We start from the raw sequence: 24258 nt of genomic DNA on the forward strand, positions 1-24258 counted from the left end.
CTTCGGCTCCAGCGGCACCTGCGCAGGTACCGCCGGGGACCCAGCGCCACCTGCGGGGCGGGCCCGGCCACTGCATCCCGATAGCCGGACACCATCCCGACACCATCCCGACACCATCCCGACACCATCCCGACACCATCCCGATAGCCCGACACCATCCCGACACCATCCCGACACCATCCCGAGAGCCCGACACCATCCCGACACCCTCCCGATAGCCCGACACCATCCCGACAGCCCGACACCATCCCGACACCATCCCGCCCTTCCCAGGCCACTGCATCCCGACACCATCCTGCCACTGCCCCAGGAACAACCGCCAGATGTGACAGAGCAAAAATCGGTCACAGAACGCGCGGAGTTGGAAGAGACTCACAAGGGTCATCGAGTCCAACTCCTGGCCCTGCCCAGGACCATCCCCAGGATTCACACCCCCTGCCCCAGAGGATCATCCAAACCCTCCTGGAGCTCTGGCAGCCTTGAGGCTGTGCCCACTGCCATGGGGAGCCTGTACCAGGGATCCAGGGGCAGCCACAGCTTCTCTGGGCAACCTGTGCCAGGGCCTCCCCACCCACACCAGGAAGAATTTCTTCCCAATATCCCACCTAACCCTGCCCTCTGGCAGTGGGAAGCCATTCCCCCTTGTCCTGTCCCTCCAGGCCCTTGTCCAAAGTCTCTCTCCAGCTCTCCTGGAGCCCCTTTAGGCCCTGGAAGGGGCTCTAAGGTCTCCCTGGAGCCTTCTGTTCCTCTTCTCCAGGTTGAACACCCCCAGCTCTCCCAGCCTGGCTCCAGAGCAGAGGGGCTCCAACCCTCCTGACAGAAAAGAAGAAACAAAACCCAACAAAAATTAAGAAAAAAAAACCATAACAAAAACAACCCCCTGGACTTTAGCTGAACAAACAGGCAGAGTAAAGAAGTTCACAGAAAAGATTTATTGCTCAGAATTGTCTGTGTGTGTGAAGGACTAGCAGGAGGCTCCCCTGCTCAGTCCCCCAGCTCATCCCTCACCAGCACAGGGAAGCTCCTGCCCCCCTGGCAGAGCTGGGTGTGGATGGCACGGAAGAGCCGGGCAGAGCCCTCCGGGCACGGGCTGGGCTCCAGGACAGGCAGCAGCTCTGCCATCAGCACCTGGGCAGGACAAGGGGGACACGTCACCAGAGCCAGCACACATTGCCAGGACTCCTTGAAGCAAAGTGGCTGCATAACAAGTGAAATCTAATCAGAGCAGTATGACTAATAACGTGCTCATTGATTGACAGATACTTTCTTTTGTCATATTTAACAAAGGCAGAGTTGTTCATCCTCTGCTCATGAGCTACACTAGCAGCCACCGTGTTCCCAGAGCAGTGAGGTAAGTGGAGACGCTGCTCCTCTGCCACAGGGAAGGCCCAGCACTGGGATGAGATCATACCCTGCAAGAAGTTAAAGCTGGTGTTGGCTCAGGAGCTCTGCAGCCACACAGTGAAGTGCTCGCTCACCCAGCAGTAAGTTCAAGCACTCAGGACTGTTCCTGTCACCTCCCAGCTAATCCAGGACAGATGGGTGAGTGGCCAACTCCAGCCCAAACAGGCTACAGGGGCTGCTAGAGCTGCCAACATTCCCTGCCCTGGTCTTTGGTCCATTAAGCCTAGCTCAGGATCTCAGCCCACCTCAGCTCAGGTCCAACACCACCCTGATGCAGCATCATCAGCTCTGGGACTAGGACTGTGAGAGACAACTCAAGCACAGGTCACTTCCAATCAAAGGACAGAAGCTGGCCTTTGGTGCCCCACTCTTGAATTAATGCTCAGGCAGACCTCCTCTGGGATTTTCATACTGCTCCACATATGTCTGCACAAGGACAGGGAAGCAGGACACAGTTGGTAATCTTTGGGAAGTCTCTACAGACATGAAAGCTACCTAAGGGGAAAGCTGCACATGAAAGAATGCTGCCCTGCTTTACTTCCTAAGAGAGATATCCTTCTCTTTTCCATCCATCTGCTCTGCTCCTGATGTGTAAGAACAGAGGAAACAGACCTTCACCACCAAAGAGAGTCTAAGAGCTACCAGGAGTCTCTGTGATACTTGGCATTCCTCCATGGAAAGGCAATGGACAGGCTTGGTCCAGAAATAGGTACATCCTTTCCCAGGATATTTATCTTGTATCACATCCACTCATTTCACCTGTTCCAACAATTTCACTTATTTTCACCCTGCAGAGCTGCTTCAGACCCTCAGAGCTCATCTACCACAAAACACCTATTTGGATACATGTGCAGAGGAAACTGAGTCAGTCACAGAGCAGCAGGAATGTGGCTTTGGTCATCACTTCATTTTGGGCAGATAAAGAACCCAAAACCTTCACAATCCATAATTCAGGACTATAATGCTGAAGTCCCATTTGAGGACAGGCAGCAATCTATCTTCAGCCAGAGGGAGGAGTGCAGCCAGTTATTAATAACTCCTCTGTGGCTTAGAAAAAATTACTTTTCCAAAGGCTCTATCATTCAGGTCAACAGTGGATGTGATTTCATAGATCTTCTCTGCCCTTTGCTGCTGGTTGAGAAGAACAAGTAATCTCTGTGCAGCAAGCTCTCTGCTCGGGCTGCTGAAGAAGCTGACACCTCCTACCCTGCTCTCACAGGCTCAGAATGGTCAAATCAAGATTAGCAGCACAGTGGTTTGAGGTTTAAAAGGAAAGGAAGAGAGAGCAGAGGAGTTCACTAGCTGGAGGTCACACAGGAGAGAATGACACAGTGGGTGCCCTCGTGGGACTGTGAAGGGCTGACAAAAGGGGCCTTCAGGCATTACCAACATCCTCCACTGCCAAATTCTTTCAGAACAGCTAAATAAAACCTTATCAGGAGAGGGTCAGACACATAAAGGCCTCTGCTCCGGCTCTAACAAAAAACAGTCAGTTCCATTCACCTACAAAGACAGCAAGGCACTGAGGGGACTTGGACGTGAGGCATAAACACAGAAACACGACTGGGGAAGCTTGCTGTGCTGCTGCTCCCCATCAAGACCCCATCCAGCAGTTGGTGCCCCACAACTGCCCTTTCCTTTCCCTGCTCCAGGAGCATTAACACTTTCCCAGACTCACCTTTTGTAGGGCAATCTCTTGGTGCAGCATTGACACTTGCAGCTTCAAGGCAAACAGGTCCCTCAGCTCCTGGAAGCTGGAGTAACACAGGAGAGGCAGAGCCAGCACTCCTGCAGTGTCACATATCTGTCCCCTGGCAGGGACACAGGCTGGGGAGCAGCTTCCCACATCCCCAGTGCAGTCTGGGCGCAGCCTCAGCTGGGACTCCAGAGCTGCCAGGGGGCAAGAACAGGCAGGAGACAAAACCACACAAGTTAAATCTGTACTTGCAGAATTTATGATCTACTTACTGTTCCCAGCACAATCAGGACATCCTAAGCTATGGCATCCAGTGTCCCCAGCAGCTCCTTCCCCAGCCCTCCTGAACTGCAGCAGTTAAAAGCTCCAAGCCTCTCCTGAACACAGAGGCGTGGCACACAGATACCATGGCTTTGTTTGCCACCAGACAATTTCATGTGCTCCATTACCATTAAGGATAACCAGGAGAAAAATTACCTTGTCCACAGTGTCCTGCACAGATGGAAAACCACTGTTCCAGCACATTCACACCTGACCACAAACACGGGGACTGACTCACCTGCTCGAAGAAGCTGCAGCTTCTGCAGGCACTGAGCAACTGTGGTTTGCAAACCCTCCAAGGTCAAAAGGCTTTCATACTCCCTTTGTAGAGTGGGAGGGTCTACAAGAGAAGCAGAGGAAACCCAGCAGGCATGAGCATACTGGAACCTTCCTCCCCAGACACCAGTTTCCAGAGCAGCGTTGGGTTCACCAGCCCTCATTTTAGGCAGGCAAAGCTCCTGTCCTCAAGTCCAGCACATGGCAAGGACACAAAACAGATGGAACTGGAGTCCAGACCATCCTTATTCCACCTTCTGCCCCTCCACCCCCTTTTTTCCTTCTTACCTGCAGTCTCAGCTTCCACATACTGCCTCAGATGGGAGGAGACATCCTGGAGGACCCTCAATTCCTCCTCTATCTCTGCAGGACTGAAGTCTGCCTTCGGTGAACAAAACTCAAACAGCAGCAGCTTAAGGAAAGTTCCACACCACCAGCTGAGTGCAGCATCCCTGGCCAGGCCAGCTGGGAGCAGGGACAGAGGGAACAGCCCAGGAAGTGGCATTGCAGGGGGAAGCTGAGGACAGCACAGCACAGCTGTGTAGGGCATGTTTGCCTTGTAGCCATGTTTGGCTGGATCAAGAGTTTTGTAAGTGCTCGAGAGCTGTACTATGAAAAACCCCACTTCCCAGAGAGCCAGCTTGAAGTGCTGGTATTGGAGGCATTACTCTCTCCAGCTGGGAGCTCACTGTGGAGCAACTGTACCCGGAGCCTGCTGGGAAAGGATACAGTTGTCTGGATCCTCTCCATAAAACGGGCCCTTGCAGCTGCTGCATCTGCACTTGTTTGGCACAGATGACATTTCTCCCATGCCCTGAAAATTCCAAAGGGGCAGGAGGTGGAAGTTACACTCCTTTGTACCAGACAGTGTTCACACTGAGCCGTGACACACCAGTGTGACACATCAGTGCTTTAATTACAAGCGTCTCCATCACCCCCCTCTCTCACAGGTTATTTACTAACCATTCCCAACTCATTCCCACAGCTGGTATTAGATCAGCAAGGACACCCTGCAGAAAGCATTAGACACTGCAAAACACCTGTTCCCCTCTCCACTTGTTTTAAAGGGAAGGATTTACAGCCATCAGAAGACAGACAGCACATTTCCAGAAGCAGAATGTGAACTTGCAGTACATCCCTAATTCTGTTGTATTGCCCTATGTTCATGTCCCATAGGAAACACCAAATCTTCCCTTCCTTTCTTAGGAGCAAGTCATCTGCATTTCTGCACAGTTGTTCTGTTAGTAAAGGTGCACAAAAAGAAGAGCAGACAGGACAAACTCTCACCCCAATTCCTTCACATGCCAAACTTCCTCAAGATTCTCCTTTAATCCTTTTTTGGGGGGACAAAATGCTATGTTTGGCAGGCAGTATGCCAGCAGTGTGTCAGCATCAGGGATGCAAGACACAGGCTAAAGGACAGTATCATGAGGAAGCTGGCCAGGAGTTCACACCAGAGTCCAGTTTTTTAAATAAAGCACTACACAAATAGCAGCATTACCAGAGAGATGCATTTCACTTACAGAGTTCACCATCCCCATGGATACACAGTCCCCATAATATCCTTTACTTAAGAACTGGTTTAAAAAGCCAATCTCCCAAAATCTGCTGCAGTGAGAGCCATCAGGAGGAAGCTTAAAATAGTTCTGCAGTGCCTGACTGTCTAACTCATGTGCATGTGTCTTTTAAATCATGTTAGGAACTGCAGATTTCAGAAATACATTATGCAAAGAAGTGGCAAGATTAATGGAACAGGAGAAAACAGAAGTTCCCAGGCAAGATGCATTCCCTCTACAAGGGTTCTTTAGTGCAAAGGTTATTCTCAATCTGTCACTGAGTTGAAAGCAATAGTGAAAAGTATAAAATTACACCAGAGCGATTAGAATGCTGAAAGGCTCAATTTACAAGTGAAAATTAAGGGAATAAAGTCTTTACAACTTGCTGAAGGGCAACTAACAAACTGGTGGCTGATAAATGACAGTTCCCAAGAGGAGGAGAAATTCTTGAGGGCAGCACAAGGGGCTATAGTTAGAGTTAAGACAGGGTTTAAGCTTAACATCTGAATTAAGCACATAATGAGAAATCTGCTGAATTATGGCAAGATTTCTCAGAGTAAATGTGGGAAACCCTTCCAGAAGACTGGAGAATGCACCAGAGCACTGAGCTCACCAGAAACCCAACCACCTGCACCCTCACTGCAGGAACTCTGGAGTTGGCTCTCTGTACGAGCTGAACAGCAGGAACAGCCTCAAACACACACAGCTGTGGTGCTTCCAGAGGTGTCCCAGCAGGGCAGGGCACGGCTGGTTTGGGAATTGTTCAGTGGATAGGGTACAGAGGTACCCACCCCACAGGGTCTCCTGCCTCCAACAGGTGTCTGCTACCAGCAGAGGCTTCTGCTGCACTGTTAAACCCACAAATAAAACATTCCAGTTCCTTCATGACTCAGTGAGCAAGAGTAATTAGCACTCTGAAAATAAATTCTAGCAGCTAGAATAACATGAGCACACACATCCTCAGCAAGAGCATTGCAGAGCACTCCTCCTGCTCCCAGTTCAGCCCCACACCCCACGAGGTCACTGCCTGCCCAGGAACCACCACCAGCCACGGCCCCCTACCCGGCCCCTCCTCACAGCCCTTAAGCAGAGGGACTGCACTAGTCAGGCTGGGCTTACCTGGAGTTCCTGGAATAGGCTATCCTGTAGGGAAGGGGGAGCTTCAGCTGGCATCTGCAAAACAGGAGAAGGATCAATCCTGGCTGCCAGAGAGCAGTTGAGCCTTGTCTTCCAACAGGGAAAATGATATTTTGTCAAAATCTGGAATTAATTTAGCTGCAATGGGAGATGTCAGCAACCCTGGAGACTGAATCCACCACTGCCTCCAGCTTGTCCTCAAGGAAGGAGGCTCAGGCTCCTCTCTAATTTCTACAGACATCACTGAGCTGACCTGCAGGAGCTCCTGCATCCTGCCACCAGCTGTCAGAGGCTCATCCAAGGTGGGAAGCTGGGAGCAAAGCCCTGGCACGGCCGAGAACAGGCATGGAAACAACTTGTTCAGGGAAGCTGGTCTGTCCAACCCTGCTGCTCTACCTGAGCAGGACAAGGCAGCTTTGCTTAGCACCACATCACACTCAAAGAAATGGGAAAGGGACATTCCAGCTTCCATTGGAATATGGTTCTTAACCCCAAAGTAAAATAATCCTCAAGTTGTAACTACAAAAACAAATGGGTTGGCAGTTATTAGTCACATGCAGACTAGGAACCCAAGGCCACAGTTGAGATTTTAAGTACACAAACATTTGAATCCAGATCCCTGTTCCCCCAGCAACTGTCACTCAGTGTCCTGTGTCCCTTCCAATGCCAGTGAACAGGGATAATTTCCTTCCTGCACAAACACAACAGTCTGGGTTGTGGTAGATGAGAGGTATTCCTCAAAATTTTCCTGGGACATCAGAGCTGACCTTCACTGTGTCTTTAAAGCAAACAGTACACAGAAAAGAAATTCTTTAAACAAGACAGAGTGGCCTGAATGCAAAGCCAACATTCCAAGTATTATTTTGCCACTTTTCCACAGAGAATCTCAGTAACATCCATGTCATAATCCTTCCCATACCAAACACTTGAAACAACTGCATTCTAGTCCATCCTGATTTGTGTAGTTACATGGGCAGCCTCTTACAGGTTAACCCAGATGCCATCACTGCAAAGAGCATTGGGCACCTGCTTTAGAGAGAGTGCAAATTCATGCATTATGTATTATCACCGTGTAAAAAGAGAACAAATAAAAAAATCAATATGCTATAATAGAAAGTGCACTCAGAGGAAAACTAAGGCTCAAGAAAGCTCTACAGAGACAGCTTTCCATAACAGTCACAGGGGACTATGAAATACCAACAGTCTTAATTGAAAGGCTTTCAAAGTCCCAGCCATCCAAGAAGCCCTTTAAATTAAAACCACTTGCTCAACCACAGTAAAGGCTTTTAAACTGTACAGGATGCTTCCTCTTGAGAGGGATGGGAGGACAGTGAAAGCAGGCTGGGGCCCCAAGGAGCAGCAGCAGCCAGCAGGGTTTGGAGATGTGCCTCTGAGTGTCAAGTGGAACACGAAGAGAGGTGCCCACCTCCCACACTCACCCCTTTTCCCACAGGATGCCTGTCCCAGGTGAGAGGCTCCTTCCTGATGCACCTGCAGTGTCCTCCTTTTTGCTGGACTCTCCCAGGAAACCACAGCTTTTCTTCCCTGCATCAAATAACTCCTGGCCAGCAGCTATTGAGTTCTTTCCCCCAGCTGAGTCCCCCACAGAAAAACTTTGCTGCTCATTTGGGGCAGATTTGGACGAGCCAAGTGTCTTCTGGGGTTCAGCTGGAGCACAGACCTCTGTGGCACTGCCAGTTGCTGTCCTCTGACTCCCTCTTTGTTTCGAAGCCACCCCTTTTGAGGAGCTCTTCCCAGATGTCCTGGGACCTTGAGAAACACATCTGGCTGGGGCTTTCCTTTGTGGTTTCTTCACATCTGGGTCAGTCCTATAAGGGGCTCTTAGCTGGTATGCAGAGGGCTTCTTTGAAGAGCCAGGCTTCTTGCTTCCAGTTCCCACCTTTGTGCTCTCAGGAACATCCTCAACAGGTACAGGCACCTGCTGCTCTTCAGCCTCCCTGGCAGCAGGTCCCTCACCTGCCAATTTCTTTCCTGTAGCTCCCGGGGCCTCTAATGGACTTTTCAAGATGCTTTTCCTGACTTTCAGTGCCTTCTCTAAGGCCCTGTTCAGCAGTTCCAGCTCCTCCAGCTCCTTGGGTGAAGGCCTGTTCTCTGCAAGAGGAGACGACACGTCAGAAAGTCCAACCCTGGATCTTGCCCATCTGTCTCTTCACTAATCTGCTTTGCCATGTACTACAGAAGGGAACCAGAAACGATGAATGGTGCAGGGGGTATTTTTTTTGGCTGTGGGAGCAGCCAGTGCACAGAGGATGCAGGCAGGCTGCAGGAAGCCCTGAACACAGGATGGGTGTGAGCCACAGAAGAGAGTTCTGCAGAACCAACCTCAGCAAGTGACAACCCCACACCTGGGTCAGGCCTAGAGACACTTCACCACTGACCTGGATTACCGAGGCGCGACTCCAAGCTAACTCCAAGGAGGAAAGTGGGAGGGAAAAGGCAGAGGGGGGTTAAGTCGCAGAAAAGTGGAACGGCTCCTAACACCGAACCCGGCTCAGCCCCGGTGTGACCCGAGGGGCCCTCGGGCCGGGGGAAGCGCTCACCGTGTCCAGCGCCCGGAGCCGGGCTGCGGGCTGCTCCTCCTCCTCGCCGCCCCTGGGGGAACAAAACAGCGCCGGGGCCGGCGATGTGCACCGACCCGGCCCCGCGGCCGCGGACCAGGCGCGGGGCCGAGGGGTGTGCCGGGCCGCAGGGTGTGCCCGGGGCCGCAGGGTGTGCCGGGCCGCCCCGCACTCACCACGGCCGCAGCAGCGCCCGGCCCCGCTCGCCCGCCGCATCCAAAGCTCCCGCCGCCGCTCCGCGCCCGCGCCCAGCGCCGCCCTCAGCGCCGCCGCCGCCCTGCGAGGCCCAGCGCGCTCAGCGGGCCCGGACCGGACCCAGCCCCGGCCCCGGCCCGGCCCCCCGCTTCCCCGGCCCCCGCTCACCGCCCGCGCGCGGCCCGCGAGGCAGCATCGTCCCGGCCGGGTCCTGCCCGCTCCCGCCGCTCCGCCCCCGCGCTGCCTCCCTACGGCCCTGCCAGGACCTGCGGCGAGGGGCGGGGCGAGGCCCGCGCGCGGCAAGGGCGGGAGCCGGCGCCGGCAGCGGGGAGCGAGCGCGGGATCGCCCGGCCGCGGGATCCCGGGGACAGCCCGGCCGGGGGGATCCCGGACAGCCCGGCGGGGATCGCTGTGCCTGCCCGCGGGATCCGGACAGCCGCCGGGGGATCCCGGGACAGCCCGGCCGGAGGTCGCTGTGCCTGCCCGGGGATTTGCATCGGCAGAGAGGCAGATTTGTGGTTTTTTTTTTGATGGAGGAATCTGCCCTGTCCTTTGGCTGTGAGAGCTGCCTGTTGGTACCGCTGGGATCCCGACAGGAATATTGCTGCGAAGTCCTGCAGTTCCCCAAAAGTGCCCATAGCTGGCACTCGGCGATGCCTGTTCCGGGCAGCCGAGCAGCAGGAATCCACTCCTCCGCTTTGCACAGCACAATGAAAGTTAACAGAAGTTTATAAAGAAGGAAAGAAGTGGTTCTTTGCTTTCGAGGGCTGAATCTTCAGGTTGAGATGCCTGTGATTCTCTGCAGCCATTCTTCTAAAGAGAAAAAGTTCAGAATTACAGGCAACACATGGAGACAGGGCTTTAAAAAACCTATAAAATATTACAAAGTTGGCCCCATCTTACCCCATTCTTGCAACTATGTGTGAGTTCACTGTCAGAACACTGTGAACAGTTCTGCTTCTGAGGCATGGACCAAGATAGAGCCCAGCTGGCTCTTCCAGGGCTGAGCGGGTTCAGCAGGGCTGACAGGGGGTATCAGACACACAGAAAGTAGTTTAATCAGCAAAATCATGAGCTGCAATGCTGTGAGACCTTGGGGAGCAGCAGTGGGACAAAAAGAGCTCGTTTACACACAGCTGCTTCTCTAGAATCATGGAATATTCTATGTTGGAAGGGATGCACAGGGATCATCAAGTCTAACTCCTGACCCTGCCCAGGACACCTAACAATCTCACCCTGTGCCTTAGAGTTTTGTCCAAACATTCCTTGAGCTCTGGCAGCCTTGGTGCTGTGCCCACTGCCCTGGGGAGCCCGTTCAGTGCCCAACCACCCTCTGGGGGAAGAACCTTTTCCTAATATCAAACTTAGCCCTCCCCTGACACAGCTCCAGCCATTCCTTAGGGTCCTGTCACTGGTCACACAGAGCAGAGATCAGAGCTGCCCCTCCACTGCCCTTCCTGAGGAAGCTGCAGGCCCTGATGAAGTCTGACTTCAGTCTCCTCTTCTTCAGCTGAACAAGCCAAGTGACTTCAGCTGCTCCTCATACGGCTTCCTCTCTAGACTCTTCATCATCCTCCTTTTTTCCAATACCTTCAGATCCTTCTCATATTGTGGCTCCCAAAGCTGCACCCAGGGCAGGTTGATTCCTGCAGCTGGGACTGGCTGAGAGATGAAGTCCCATCACAGCTCCTGGAGCCACCAGCATTGCTCAGGGGGGCACAGCTCCTCAGACACCTGCATGCTGTTGACATTTAAGTAATTAAAAACAACCAAAAAAGGCATCAGGCTGCTGTAATCTGGGAAAGTCACCTGGGGCTGGAACAGCACTACTGACACCACTACCTTTTGCATTAAGTCTCTGTGGTTTAGAAGTGCTGAAAATTACCCCCAAACCCCAATGTATTGAAACCCCCTTTGTATTGAAGATGAACCAGGCGTGCAACCCCTCCTGAGCCTCTGGCTTTAGCAGGCAATAAGATTCCTACTAAAGGACAAGAAAGCTTTATACGAGTCCTTTGTTGTTGGTCTGCACCTTACTGGGAAGAAGGATGGGTGATTGTCTGCTTGTTGGCTTGGAATTAAGATCAGGGTGAGGCAAATGCTGCTGCCATCACAAAATTAGGAGTGGCAGCATGGCAGGAGGTGGGGAGGGCGAGGCTCTACCTGCCCCTTCCAGCTGCAGCAAGAGGTGGTTAAACCACGGGGTGAAATCATGGCAGAGGTGCTGGGGTGAGGTGATAATTAGCAGAAACTTCCTGGCAGAGATAAACCCACTCCACTGCTGACACCCAGGGCTCAGAAGGTGCGACACTGACACTGGGCATCACAGCCCAGCTGCTCCCACACCCCTATCCCACTCCCTCCACACCTCTGTGATGGGTTCCTGCTGCCTCACCTTCTGAGGAGTCTTGCAACAGGGCAGCTGCTGGGTAAAACAGTTCCTACATTCTCTTGTGGGTGATTGGCTTCCCAGTAGATCATGTGGCAAACCAGCTGAGCAAAAAGGCCAAGGTGTGTGTCTTCACTGACAGCAGCTTGTGCTAGAAGAGGCAAATGCAGCAAAGAGCCATATTCTGTTAATGTAGCAATGAGACCCTGCCCCAGTACAGACCTATTCTGGCCCAGCTGGCCTAGGAGACATTTGTGCCAGGGACTGGATTTTAAGCTAACAGAGTCTAAATGTGTTTCTACCTCATGATATTGCTTGCTGAGGAAATGCTGGGTACCTCAACAGGGCACACATGCTGAGTAACCTTTCAACTGGTGCAAATTACTACTTAAAGATTTAATTACAAAAGATATATAGGTTAAAATACCCATGTGATGTACAAGGGGCAGTGGCTGGTAGTCACAGCTCTGCCACCAGTTTATTTTTGGGACCTGCAGTGAAGAGGCATCTTGCATAGGTGAGATGCAGCAGAAGTTACAGTGTCAGCACTCATTGTTCAGGCTAACATCAGGTAATGTTCTGCAATACATATTTCTTTTTTACTGAGAGTCCAGTACCCATAGGCTGATAAAAATAATCTTTCAGGCCCTGGGATCTCCTGCTGGGTGTCTTTGATAGCTCTGTCCATAGCCCAAGGGTAAAATGCAAGGAGGCATCACACTTCAAAGAACAGCAAGCAGGAAATAAAAAGAAGCAGGAGATAAACTTCATCACTTATAAACCTCCCCACACTTTTTTCTGATGTTATATTACATCAACTTCCTTCTCCCATGTGCTGCCCATGGAGAACAGTGGTATTTGCTGAGCTGACACAGGAAAATCCTCCCTGTATATACCAGGATGTCATGGTTGGACCTCAGCTGTTCACTCCTCCCCAGAGGGAGGGAAAGAGAATCATTAAGGGCAAAAGTGAGAAAACTTATGAATTGAGATAAAGGCAGTTTAATAGGGAATGCAAGAGCCACACAAGCAAAGCAAAACAAGGAATTCATTCCCCTTTCTCCTGGGCAGGCAGGTGTTCAGCCACCCCCAGAACAGCTGGGCTCCGTCACATGAACAGTTACTTGGGAGGGCAAACGCCATCCCTCTGAATGTCCACCCCTAACTTCTTCTTCCCCCCAGCTTTGTATGCTGAGCATGATGCCAAATGGTCTGGGATACCCCTGTTGGGATCAGCTGTCCTGGCTGTGTCCCCTCCCATCTCCTCGTGCACCCCCAGCCCCCTCGCTGGCAGTGCTGGGTGAGGAGCAGCCGAGGCCTTGAGGCTCAGTGGTAACCAAAACATCCCTGGGTTATCAGCTCTGTTTGCAGCACAATTCCAAACAGTCCTGTACCAGCTACTCTGAAGAAAATTAACTCTACCTCAGCCCAAACCAGCACAGGGGTAATGTCCTGTACAAACCATTCATTTTTGAGTCAAGGAAGAGGAAAATCTCCCAGTGTTCCCAGTGTAAGCCTGAGGATGTTGCTATGCTGCTGGAAAAATACATAAATATCCAAGATCCATCTTCAGCTCTTCTTGTCATTTCTTTGGAGCAAAGATTCCAGGAAATGAATCTGTAGGAAATACAGGTTATAAATAGATTCCTAGACCCTGTATCTTGCTGCAGCCAAAATCCCTGCAGAATTCCCAGGGCTATCAGCAAGATGGGGTAGGAAGGGACAGTCTGAGTAACCTGGGTTAGTAGAAGGTGTCCCTGTCCATGGCAGGGGGTTGGAATGAGATGATGTTAATGCTCCCTTCCAACCTAAACCATCCTGTGATTCCATGCTTCTGTGTGACATGTCCTGGAGAGACGATGTCCTGTGGCACTCTGTCAGCTCAGCTGGCAGTGCAGGGTGTTGGGGTGCTGTGGGCACACTGATCTTGCTGGGGTTCCCAGGAGTTCAGCAGCAGGTTCCCAAGCTGCAGGCCACAGGCTACTTGAATTCATAAAATCATAGAATCATAAAATCACTGAGGTTGGAAAAGCCCTCTAAGATCATCGGCTCCAACCATTAACCCAACACTGCCAAGGCCACCACTAAACCATGTCCCCATGTGCCACATCCACATGTTTTTGGACCCCTCCAGGGATGGGGACTCCACCACTGCCCTGAGCAGCTCGTGCCAGGGCTGGACAACCCTTCCAGTGAAGAAATCTTTCCTAATATCCAACCTAGACCTCCCCTGGCACAACCTGAGGCTGCATCAGCTTTGCAAAACTGGTTCACTGAAAATGCTGAGAGCATAGACACTCTTGCTGGGAAATACTCTGTATCCTCACCCTCTCCCTGGATGTTACATTGGATCAGCCCTCATTGAAATTAAATACAGAGGACAGTGGAAGTCTCCCTTCTGTGAAACCATAAAATAGGTGGGGCTACAGTGTGTATCCAAGTTGGAAAAGAGAACAAAAAAGTATCAGTGTATACTGTTTTATATTACAATCATACATGTGTATTAATATTGCTGACTATCAGAATTGGCACACATTAATTACCTACTTTCTGTTTTGAAAGATGGGCAGGCAGTATTTAGAGAACTAGATGAGCAAGGAGGCTCCAGGTAGGGCAGGATGCCTCTTCTTTCAGCAGCAGAACCAATGTGCAGACATAAGAAGTGTAATTTTCTCTCTGTTGAGGCTACAAAGAGAAGTCTGCTTATTCCCTGACACTCCTAGATGTCCCAACAGAAAAACTATTAAAACTGCTGGAGACTCTGAGTTTGAAATCAAATTGCTTCAACAATATGTTAACATAAAATATGTGTTAATGATACTAAAGATAGGGTGGAGTTTCAGTTTAAGTATGCATTAACATCTTATATTTTGGGCAACTGCATGTAGTGAAATGTGTATAAGCCAGGCAGCTATATTACAAATAGGTATTTTTGTTCAAATCTATCTAGAAGTTTTTGCATCAGTTAAAATGAACCAAGATATTAAATGTTAAATTTTAAAAGTCCTTTCATACAAGACAGAATACTTGGGTTTGAGGTAGGAAGATCCAGAAGAAAAGGGAAGGTCTTTCTAAATGTGGTCTCCTGAGGCATGAGTGTCCAGCTTGGGGTCTGGGTTAGGAGAGAACTCAGTGTGGGGAATGCAGGGCTCTGGCTGCTGGCTTTCCCTGCTCTGTGTTTCCTCAGGCTCCAGGAGCTCTTGTGCTGGATGTGGCTGCAGCTCCTTCACCAGGACACACTCACAGGACCTCTTCTCTGTGGGGACCAGGGACAGGACCCAGGGAATGGCTGGAGCTGTGTCAGGGGAGGGTCAGGTTGGATCTCAGGGAAAGGTTCTTCCCCCAGAGGGTGGTTGGGCACCGAACAGGCTCCCCAGGGCAGTGGGCACAGCCCCGAGGCTGCCAGAGCTCCAGGAGGGTTTGGCTGATCCTCTGGGGCACAGGGGGTGACTCCTGGGGATGGTCCTGTGCAGGGCTGAGGATTGGACTCAATAATCCTTGTGGGTCCCTTCCAGCTTGGCATGCCCTAAGATTCTGTGAGCTGGTGGGATGAGCCTTGTTCCAGAGGCTCTGACTTCAGCCCTGGAGCACAGAGCAGGGAGGGGAGGATCTGCTGTCCCACAAGAATCTCTGCCAATGGCAGAGGCCGAGGTGATCTCTGCTCAGGCTGTGCAAATCCAGGGCAGCTCTCAAGAGATCCTGCTTGGCCATGTGGGTGGAAGGAAGTGAGATACTGTGGTTTGTGGGGAAAATGGTGTTTCAGCAAGGACAGCTGGGCTGTGGAGTGAGAGCTGGGGAGAGGGAAGGCTTTGAATCTGGAGATTTGGCCAGGGTGTTTGGAAAACATCTGCAGCAATTCATCACCCAGTCCCTGTGAGCACCACGTGCAGGAGTGTTCTGCCTCTGCTGTGTTACTCTGCCAGTGGTTTGTTTGATGTGCTGCAGTAACAGGGTCTTTCCTCCCATGTCCCAGTAGAAAATGATGCATTTAACACATGCAGGTCCCCATAAAACCAGGCCAGGAGTTTATAAACCACAGGGCAAGCTGTGGATTAATCTCACAGCCGAGGAATGAAAGCGTTAAGGATCATCACATTAGCACATCTTCAAAATCCTGATCCTGGGCTGAGGTCTTGGTTCACACCAAATGAAAGCCATGCCCTCGGAGGTGTGGGACAGGGGAAGGCCCTTGCCCAGTCGTTTGTGGAAAGCCCTCATAACACTAAGGTATTTATGGGGCTGTTTTGCCCTTGAGGCTTCTCACTACCTGATTTACAGTCTGGGAAAATGCAGCCAAATGGAAACCTGAGGGATCCTTCCTTCTCCTCCCTGCCCCCCACCCCTGCCCTGACCTTCTCACAGGACAGAACGTTGGGAAAAAGAGGAGACCTGTGGGACAAAGAGCACACACCCACTGACCAGAGCCTCTCCTGCCTTAACCAATCCTGCTGGCAAGCATGGCTGTGAGATTTGCACAATCTCTTGATGCTCTGAGTGTTTGCACAGCAGCAGTTAATTCCCTGGGAAGTGCAGCTCCTGGGGATGAGGGCTGAACTCTGGGCTCATTCACTGGAGGCTGCGGATACCAAAGATTACAAGGGTTAAAAGGAAAGAAAAAAAGAAGCTATCAGCAAAACTCATGGGAAAAAAACACCAGCAGGAATGAAATGCAAAGATCTGAGCTGTGGGGAAGGAGGTCTCTTGCCCACAGTTTGCCAGGGAAATAACACCGTGTAGTGTCTGGTACCCCGTGCTTCTGCTGTTAGCTGTGGGTAGAGACAGGGCTTGGTGTAATCACACTTGTGTCCCTGAATTCCCTGTCCCTCACAGAGCACACAGCCAGCAGCCTCTGGCCCATGGTGGTGTTCATGTGTTCATGAAGCTTGGAAGGGAACACAAAGGCTGGGGGTGGTGGGAACATGGGCCACGCCAGTGACTCACTTGGGATGTGACCACGAGCCTCTGACAGCAGCGAGCTCATGCTCGGGCTGACTCTGAACTGGAGCCCTGTGGAGGATGGAGAGGAGCAGGGGCCTTTTCTGATTTCTCTCAGAGTTGCTGGTAAAGTGTACAACAGACTTATTTTCTGTCTTACACTATAATATTCCTGGATAACAGCTAAAATGGTGTTGGCTGCTTCTTGGAGAAAGTTCAAACAAGGGGTGTCCGTAGCTCAGAGAGGCACAGCTTCCACCCAAGCACATTTAGGTCTATTCTCAAATGCCTGTTTTCCACCTGAAGAAAAGAACACCAAGCCTTTAACATTGACAGGACCTACATTTCCCTCCTCAGTGTGTTTTGGGCCAGCACAGTGAGGGTTGTTTTGCAGTGGATGTTTGCCCAGTGTCTGTGCAGGGGATGGAGGAGAGCACAGATGGGCTCTCCAGACATCCCACTGCCCCTGCCAGCTCTAGGGGCATCTCACCATGGCCCCACAGCCTTCTCTGCCCACAACCAGCAACTGGGCAAGCTGGGAGCTGCTGCAGGAGCCCTTTTTGGTTAATGCCCAGACACTGAGCTGCCTGCTGAGGGAGGTGATGCCTGTGTTGTGGTGAGCAGGGCCTGGTGTGACTGTGCACAGTCCATTCTCCTGTGGTACAGAAGATTAAAATGGGTAAAAGTTCAAAAGTTTGGAAAAAAATGTGGTGCAAGGTGCAAAAGAGGAGAGAGCTGGCAGTAACTGTACAAATAAATCTGCTTCAGTGCTGACTGAATTGGAGCATAGACTAAGAAAGGAAAACCTCTGGATACTCCTGTATCCATGTAAACAGAGATCCAGAGTCAGAATCCACCTGGCTCTGACAATAAGCCATGGCTTTACTAATTGCTTTTCCTCACTGCTCCTTAATTATTTTCCCTGTGTAGCTAATAACTAGGAGCCAGAGGAGAAGGGAAACGCCAGCTCTGAGTCTGGGGTGTGGTGACTGAAGCTAGAAGAGGTTGCAGTAATATATTTAGATTTTACTAAAGAGGTTGACACTGTGTCTCAAAGTCTTCTGCACAAAACTGATTAAGTCAGACTATATGTGAAAGCTGATGATGGAAAAGACTGCATCAGGTGGAGGAAGGGATCTAAATTTCTGCAGACATCACTGCCAGATTAAGATTTGATTAATCAATTCAGATTAATGTCATCTTCATCTGCTGGTCTCAGACAAGACCTTTCAGCTCCAGGCCATCACATCATCTATTGCAGAGGTAAGAGCATTTGATGAGCTCCATCCTGCTCCCCGTGGGCAGCAATCAAGCTCAGAATCGAGCTTGTTGTTTTCCTTTATTCAGTTTCATCTTCCTCTTCAAGAATTCAAAAATTACTGCAGATCTCCATGTGCTGGAAATCTCCTTTTCATTACTCCTGAACTTGATTTAAGACGTAAGTTGGAGTTTTTCAAGGCACTTGAAGTTCACTTACAAATTCAGCTGTCCATTTTGCATCTCCCTGGGGACATTCAGCTGAAAGGGAGCAAGAATCTTTCATATATAGCAGTGTGGATGTGCAGACACGTGCATGTCATCTCTGGAAGGACTTTGGATTCCTCCTCATGTCTCACACTCAGTTTCTCCCTCACACATCTGCTCAGAGCTCATCCTTGTATTCACTAGTGAGATTTGTGCTAAATGACCTTCCACTTCTCAGCCTTGTGGGGAAGGTCAGCACTATCAGAGTTCCAGCTCAGATCTTTTCAGAAAAGTTCCTATCTGCTCTTTCTGATGTTACAGAAATAAAAATTCCTTTCTTGTATCATCATTTTAATGCCTCATCTCAGGAAAAAAAAAATTAGTGGTGGGAACCTGGAACATCTTGGAAGGGTTGTTGTTTTCATACCATGTCATCTGCCCAAAGCAGGAGTTCTTCATGTCCTGAACAGCTCCATACTCCTATAGCATCTCCACTGAGTGCATGGAGAGACAGAAATTGGGTGGTTATTGGTTCCATGGAGGCAGCTCTATCAGCCTGCAGATGCAAAAGTTGCTCCTCTGTGCTTTGGAGCAAGGACTGATTAAGAGCCATCAGAGGTGCTGTCTTGAAATCAGCAGCTATGGCTTTTACAAGTCAGCTTTTTTAAGACGGGCCAGCCATGGAGACTGTCTTCCACAGCACCCTAATTTCCCCAGGCAGTTTGGTCATGCCCAACACTCTGGAAGATCATAGCAACTTCGAACAGCTCTTGTTCCATCATATTAAATCAGAAGCATTATTCCAGTGGGCAGCACTGGATCTGTATCACACTTGGCTGTGAAAACACAGGTGAGTTCCCTGTGAAATGGGTATTTGTCTTGATAAGGGCTGAACCCAGCCTTGGCCTGAATGAGGAAGGAATGGTTCAGCTCCTGTGAGGAGAGCACAGGCATCAGTGCAGAGCTGCTGAGGGGGTGACTGAGATGGTCTCCAAGACCCTGCTGCTCCCAGTACATCCACCTGTACTTTATCAGGGAATCACAGAACTGTTTTCGTTGGAAGAGACCTTAAAGATCACCTTGTTCCAATCACCTGCCATGGGCAGAGATGCCACTCAGTAGATCAGATTCCAGGAATGTGTTTTACCCCCTTTGTTTTCAGTTTTCTCTGGAAGTTGAGGTGACAAAGTAGTTCTGGCCTTACAACAGGGAGTCATTTAGTGGCCCTGGCCTCCATTCAAATTCAAAAGCTGCAGATAAGGGCTGATTATGACTGTAGTGATGTGGTCTGGGAGATGCTCCCCTGACAGTGAAACCACCTGGAAAAATACTGATGAGAGGTATTAGAAACTGGGAATAAAAAATTTTCTCCGTGCCAGGTGAATTCGGCTTTAGCAGGAGCTGAAGGCAAGAGGGAACTGTCCCAAAGCTATGGTTCTTTCCCTGAGGCAGGAGAACGGATGCATGCAGTGATGCTTTTGGGTGCTTGAGATTTTCTCCCGTGGTGCCCTCCCCTGCCAGGCATGGGAGGTGTCAGTGTTGTGTTGGAAACTCACTGCACAGGCTGTGCCTGGGTTTGGGGTCAAATGAGTCAGTTTGTGTGTTCTAGACCTCACATGGCTGAAGAGTTAAGCAGGAGGATCTCAAAGTGAAGTGGGAGTCCAGAAAGGGAGGATTAAGCACCTGCATGTTGAGGAGATGCATAAGTGAACCCAGGGATCAAGTAGCTTGGACTCAGCCTGAGAGTTTGTGGCCTGGCAAGAAGTACAGATGATCAGGACCAAAGAACTGCCTAGACTTGGTTGTATTCAAGACTGACGAGGATTCTGCAGCTCTCATTCCATCATCTCTGAGGCAGGAATCTCCCAAACCACTACAAGGACTCTGCACCTTGCTGCTATTGGCATCAGACCCCTCCATCCCCACCAGGTGTGGGGATGTACCAGATGTGCCAGACCTCTCTGGGAGCGGGGCCAAGGCCAGCATGAGAACTTCAAATGTGGAGGGATGGCCCCATAGCCCTGAAAGCCCTCCTGGGGCAGATCCATCCCCCTGCAAAACCATGTGCCAGGCTTGGTTGGGCAACAGGTTGCAGGCTGTTGGGAAATGAAAAAAAAGCCCTTCTTCTTCATGGGAAGGAGGAGTGTTGAGTTTATCCCAAGTCTGTGCTGCAGATTACAAGACATCTTAACACTCTTGAGCTGTCAGATGGCATTTTTAATCAACCTGAACTTGATTTTTCAGAAATTGTTAATTACACTCTCCAAGCAGAAAGCACAGGGCTTTGATCAGTGCTTCTCAAAGCAAGTATCATCCATTGCTGCATCTTGTATCAGCTCATTAGGAGCTGCCTTCATTATAAACCCAGCTCATTAGCTGTGCATGAAGTCCTGGACATGGAAGCCTGTGAAGTAAGAGGGGAGTTAGACGAGGTTCTGTGGCTGGGTCTCAAACCACAGACAGCATAAACATAAACATGGTTTATGTTTTATAGACACATCAACACAGTTTTTCGGAAGGAGGCCTCGTAGGGAGGCTGCAGCCACTGATGAGCAGAAGGTAAGGCCCAGCAGCTGTCCCAGAAGTGAAGTAGGTCTATCAAAAGGGATGATTTGTCATTGTTTCATCTGCAACCCCAGGCTGGGTTTAATAGCACCTGTGTTTGAAGCACGATGAACAGGAGTGCACATGCACCAGGTTTCTTGGAGCTGAACTGCCAGGCAGGATTTGGGGGTGCACAGTGTCAGTGTTGATGTCAGTGTTGTTGGCCAAGCTCATCACACAGACTGGTGCTTTAAAGCAGAGCTGGTGTCTTGATCCTGAAAAAGCAACACCTTCCAGAAGACTTGTCCATGAGGCTGCCCTGCAATCACAGAATCGTTGCCCTTCATAAGCTTATAGAGGACTGGAAGGGGAAAGACTTTCAGTGTTAATTACAGCTCATTTTTCTGGTAACCCACTGTTCCACAGCAGATTTAGAGCTGCCTGGAGGGACATTAAGAGCCACTTTGTCCAACTGTCTGGAGAAGTGATCTAAAATAGGAATAGTGTGATGGTGGAGTGTCATGGAGGCTTATGAAATTGAGACAAATAATGTATTCAAATGAGATTTATTTTATACACCAGTTAAACCAGACTAACTGCATTTATTAAACCAATTAAGCTTCATCAACTTTTGAATACAGATTTATGGTGTCCAATGGAATTGGTGCTACCTGACTGATTTCAGAATTCTTGAGGTTTCAAAGGGTAACCCAGAATGAGCAATCCCTCGCCCAGTGGGGTGAGGATTCTCAGCCTCATGGACTTCCCTGGGGCAGCACCTCAACTCAACAGGATTGTCCCTGACTGCAGACCTGCTTGCTGTTCCAAGGAGGACCCACTCACCTGACCCCTGGCTGGGCTCCATCCATAGCCCAGTCAGATCTGATTTGTGGTCAAATACGGTCTGGGGGGTCTGGCTGGGGTCTGACCTTCTGCCCCCCCAGCCTCCATGGACATGTCATAGGGGTTGGCCCTGACTGGCCAGACTGGGGTCAGTGGCAGGGCAGCATCTGCAGGGTCACAGTCCCTGCAGGGAGAAGGATGCTCATGGCACCATGACATGTCCTTGCAGCAGCCTTTGCTCCCTGCTAAGGCAGAGTGGTCAATCATAGAATCATAGAATGGTTTGGGTTGGAAGGAACATCAAAGACCATCTAGTCCAACCCCCCTGCCATGGGCAGGGACACCTTCCACAAGACCAGTTGAATCCAAGCCCTGTCCAGCCTGGCCTTGGACACTTCCAGGGATCCAGGGGCAGCCACAGTTTCTACAGCCAACCTGTGCCAGGGCCTCCCCACCCTCAGAGACATTAATTTCTTCCCAATATCCCATTTAACCCTGCCCTCTGGCAGTGGGAAGCCATTCCCCATTGTCCCCTCCCTCCAGGCCCTTGTCCAAGTCCCTCTCCAGCTCTCTTGGAGCCCCTTCAGGCCCTGGAAGGGGCTCTCAGGTCTCCCCAGAGCCTTCTCATCTCCAGTTCTCCCAGCCTGTCTCCAGAGCAGAGGGGCTCCAGCCCTTGGAGCATCTCTGTGGTCCTATTGAATAGCAATATTTGATGCAATCTAAAATCAATTAAGCCAAAAAGCCCATCAGCATTCCTGCCTTCCTTCCACTTGTCCTGAGGCCTCTGCATTGCTTGGCTTTCAGGACACACACATTTTGGACGTCCAGGCTGGGCAGCCGTGCCCTGTTACCATTCCCCTCCTGGGCTCCTCCCCAGAGCAGCTGTGCAGCATCAGGAGAGCCTGGGGCAGAGTCAGGCCAGAGGGGCAGCCCCTGCAGTTTGCTCTGCTCCAGGTAGGCAGCAGCACGTCCCAAGGGCTGTGAAATGCACCCAGCAAAGCCTTTCAGCCCCCCCTCCAATCACACCCAGTGACTATTGACTGCACAGCACCCTGTGGGTCAGGACCTGCCCTCTGTGCAGTTTGAGGGCTCAGGCTCAGTCTCTCCAGAGAAGCTGCTCAGCCTGAGTGAGGAGCCACTTCCACCCCCCAAGCCCTCTCTTGGAGCTGATGTTCTGCATCAAGGCTGCTCTCGACTGAGAGGGGAAAGTGTTTTCCCTTCCATACCCAGAGCACGCCTCGAGCGTTTTGGCTTGGGAGCTCAGCTCATACTGCAGGTCCTCTGCCAGATGTGGGCTTATCATGAGTTTTTTTCTGTTTAATCATACAAAGAAAAATGCATTTGCTGTTCTCAGCAGACAGTTTCCCTGCAGTGTCTCTTTCCTTGTCCTAGAGTATATTTTCCCCCAACTAAATCACATGGTTTACTTTGTGTGTTCGTGTTTTGCCAAATATGAAGTGTGAGAATGATGCAGTTTTGGCGACAGACAGATGAGGCCCTGCTATTCCCAGCCCAAAGATTAATGCTAACACAGGCTTTCAGGGATGCTCCTTGGGCTGCCCATCAGCTCATTTATCTCCAGTGGTAAATCCCAGAAGCCTTAACCTCCAAATCACCAGGCAAAGCCTCATGTCAGGGGCATTGCTGATGAGAGGCAGTCACATAAACCCTGGGCTGGCAGCACAGGCTGATGATACACATCATCACTGGTTGAGTGTTCTTAGAATTTTTTCCCTGGAATTAAACACTCCACGGCCCTGCAGCATGGCAGAGGGATGTGCACAAAATACCAATGGGAAGAACGTGGCAAATTTGAGCTGTTCAGTGCCTGAATTTAACAGTATGTTATATAATTATATATATAACTATATATGTATATAGTATGTCCCAGACTCAACACCCTGTTGTTTTGTCCAGGGAGGCACTGTGTCCCTACCTTCCCCTGGTTCCCAGCCCACCCTGCAGTGCCCATCAGCTGAGCACTGCTGAGAAAACCCCATCTAGCCCCAATGACTGGACAAAGCCCGTTTTTGGGCTGGCTGAGGGGGCTGCATAGAGAGGGCCTGACCCTGCTTCCATCTGCATTGCCATAGACTGGTCTGGGGCAACACAGCAGGAACTGAGAGCAAGCTGCAGCTCGCTGTTGTTCAGCACTGAGCTGCAGGGATGCAGTGGTGGCAGGGGTCTGATCCACATGGCACTGGCACCCAGGGATGTGCAGCCACAGCACACAGAGGTGCCCAAAGGCACTCACCCAAACCCATCAGAGCTGTCTGCCCTGCCTGTGCCTCAGTGCATGTGAACACCACGAGGGGCTGAGGTGGGTTTGTGTATGCAGGTGCCCCAGACAGCAGGCAGAGGGGTGCAGAGGGGCTGGGGGCTCCAGCTGGGAAGCATTACCAGCTCCAGCTGCATCACCAGTGGATAGCAGGGCAAGTGGTGGAGGGGAAGAGAAATGATCAGCAGGGATGGAGGGAACACAGGGAAGAGCAGCAGCCCTCAAAGAGGAGTTTGTAATGATGGCAAAGCACCGTGGCTCCTTGGTTCTCTGGTTTCCCTTAGGAGAGCAGGGATCCCCAAGCCATCAAAGCTCTGGGTCTGGCACGTTGCTTTGATGCACTTCAGATCCCACATCGGAGCCTGTGAAGCAGCACGTGTGCTGCCTGCAGCATCCTGTCTCTGTTCACCAGCACGGTGGGTTCGCATGACCTAAAATGAGCATCTGGCTTGGGACAGCGTTTCACTTTCTCCAGCCATCCTGCTCTAGCAGATTCCACCAGACTCTGAGGTTAGAACCGTAACCACTTAAGAACTAAAAAAAGCAGCAGGACGATTTCCAGCGGGTGGAGTGCGCGGGGCTGTCACCCTGCCCGTGCCCGGGGGAGGCTGTCACCCTGCCCGTGCCCGGGGGAGGCTGTC

General features: G+C 50.9%; 1 protein-coding gene across 1 annotated transcript; it reads right to left on the reverse strand.

The window, feature by feature from the left end:
• Nucleotides 1-913: 913 nt before the first annotated feature.
• On the reverse strand, nucleotides 914-9661 carry TEDC2 (tubulin epsilon and delta complex 2). The gene is made up of 10 exons (XM_029957884.1): nucleotides 9417-9661; nucleotides 9146-9246; nucleotides 8790-8885; nucleotides 7830-8502; nucleotides 6373-6426; nucleotides 4427-4511; nucleotides 3986-4094; nucleotides 3660-3761; nucleotides 3083-3294; nucleotides 914-1128 (listed from the first exon to the last, which is right to left on the reverse strand). Exons 1-10 carry the CDS (start codon nucleotides 9659-9661, stop codon nucleotides 985-987), a joined length of 1821 nt encoding a protein of 606 aa, XP_029813744.1. The 3' UTR covers nucleotides 914-984.
• Between the last annotated feature and the right edge of the window lie 14597 nt (nucleotides 9662-24258).

The sequence above is a fragment of the Manacus vitellinus genome, unplaced genomic scaffold, assembly GCF_001715985.3.
Source record: "Manacus vitellinus isolate BGI_N305 unplaced genomic scaffold, ASM171598v3 scaffold_12_pilon, whole genome shotgun sequence".
In the NCBI taxonomy this organism is placed as follows: Eukaryota; Metazoa; Chordata; class Aves; order Passeriformes; family Pipridae; genus Manacus; species Manacus vitellinus.

Coding starts and splice junctions, on each gene's coding strand:
- TEDC2 (XM_029957884.1), bottom strand. CDS start 9,661: ATGCAAATCCCCGGGCAGGCACAGCGACCTCCGGCCGGGCTGTCCCGG. Junction 3,762..3,985: donor TGTGGAAGCTGAGACTGCAG/GTAAGAAGGAAA, acceptor CTTCTCTTGTAG/ACCCTCCCACTCTACAAAGG. Junction 3,295..3,659: donor GCTGCAGCTTCTTCGAGCAG/GTGAGTCAGTCC, acceptor GCCCCCTGGCAG/CTCTGGAGTCCCAGCTGAGG.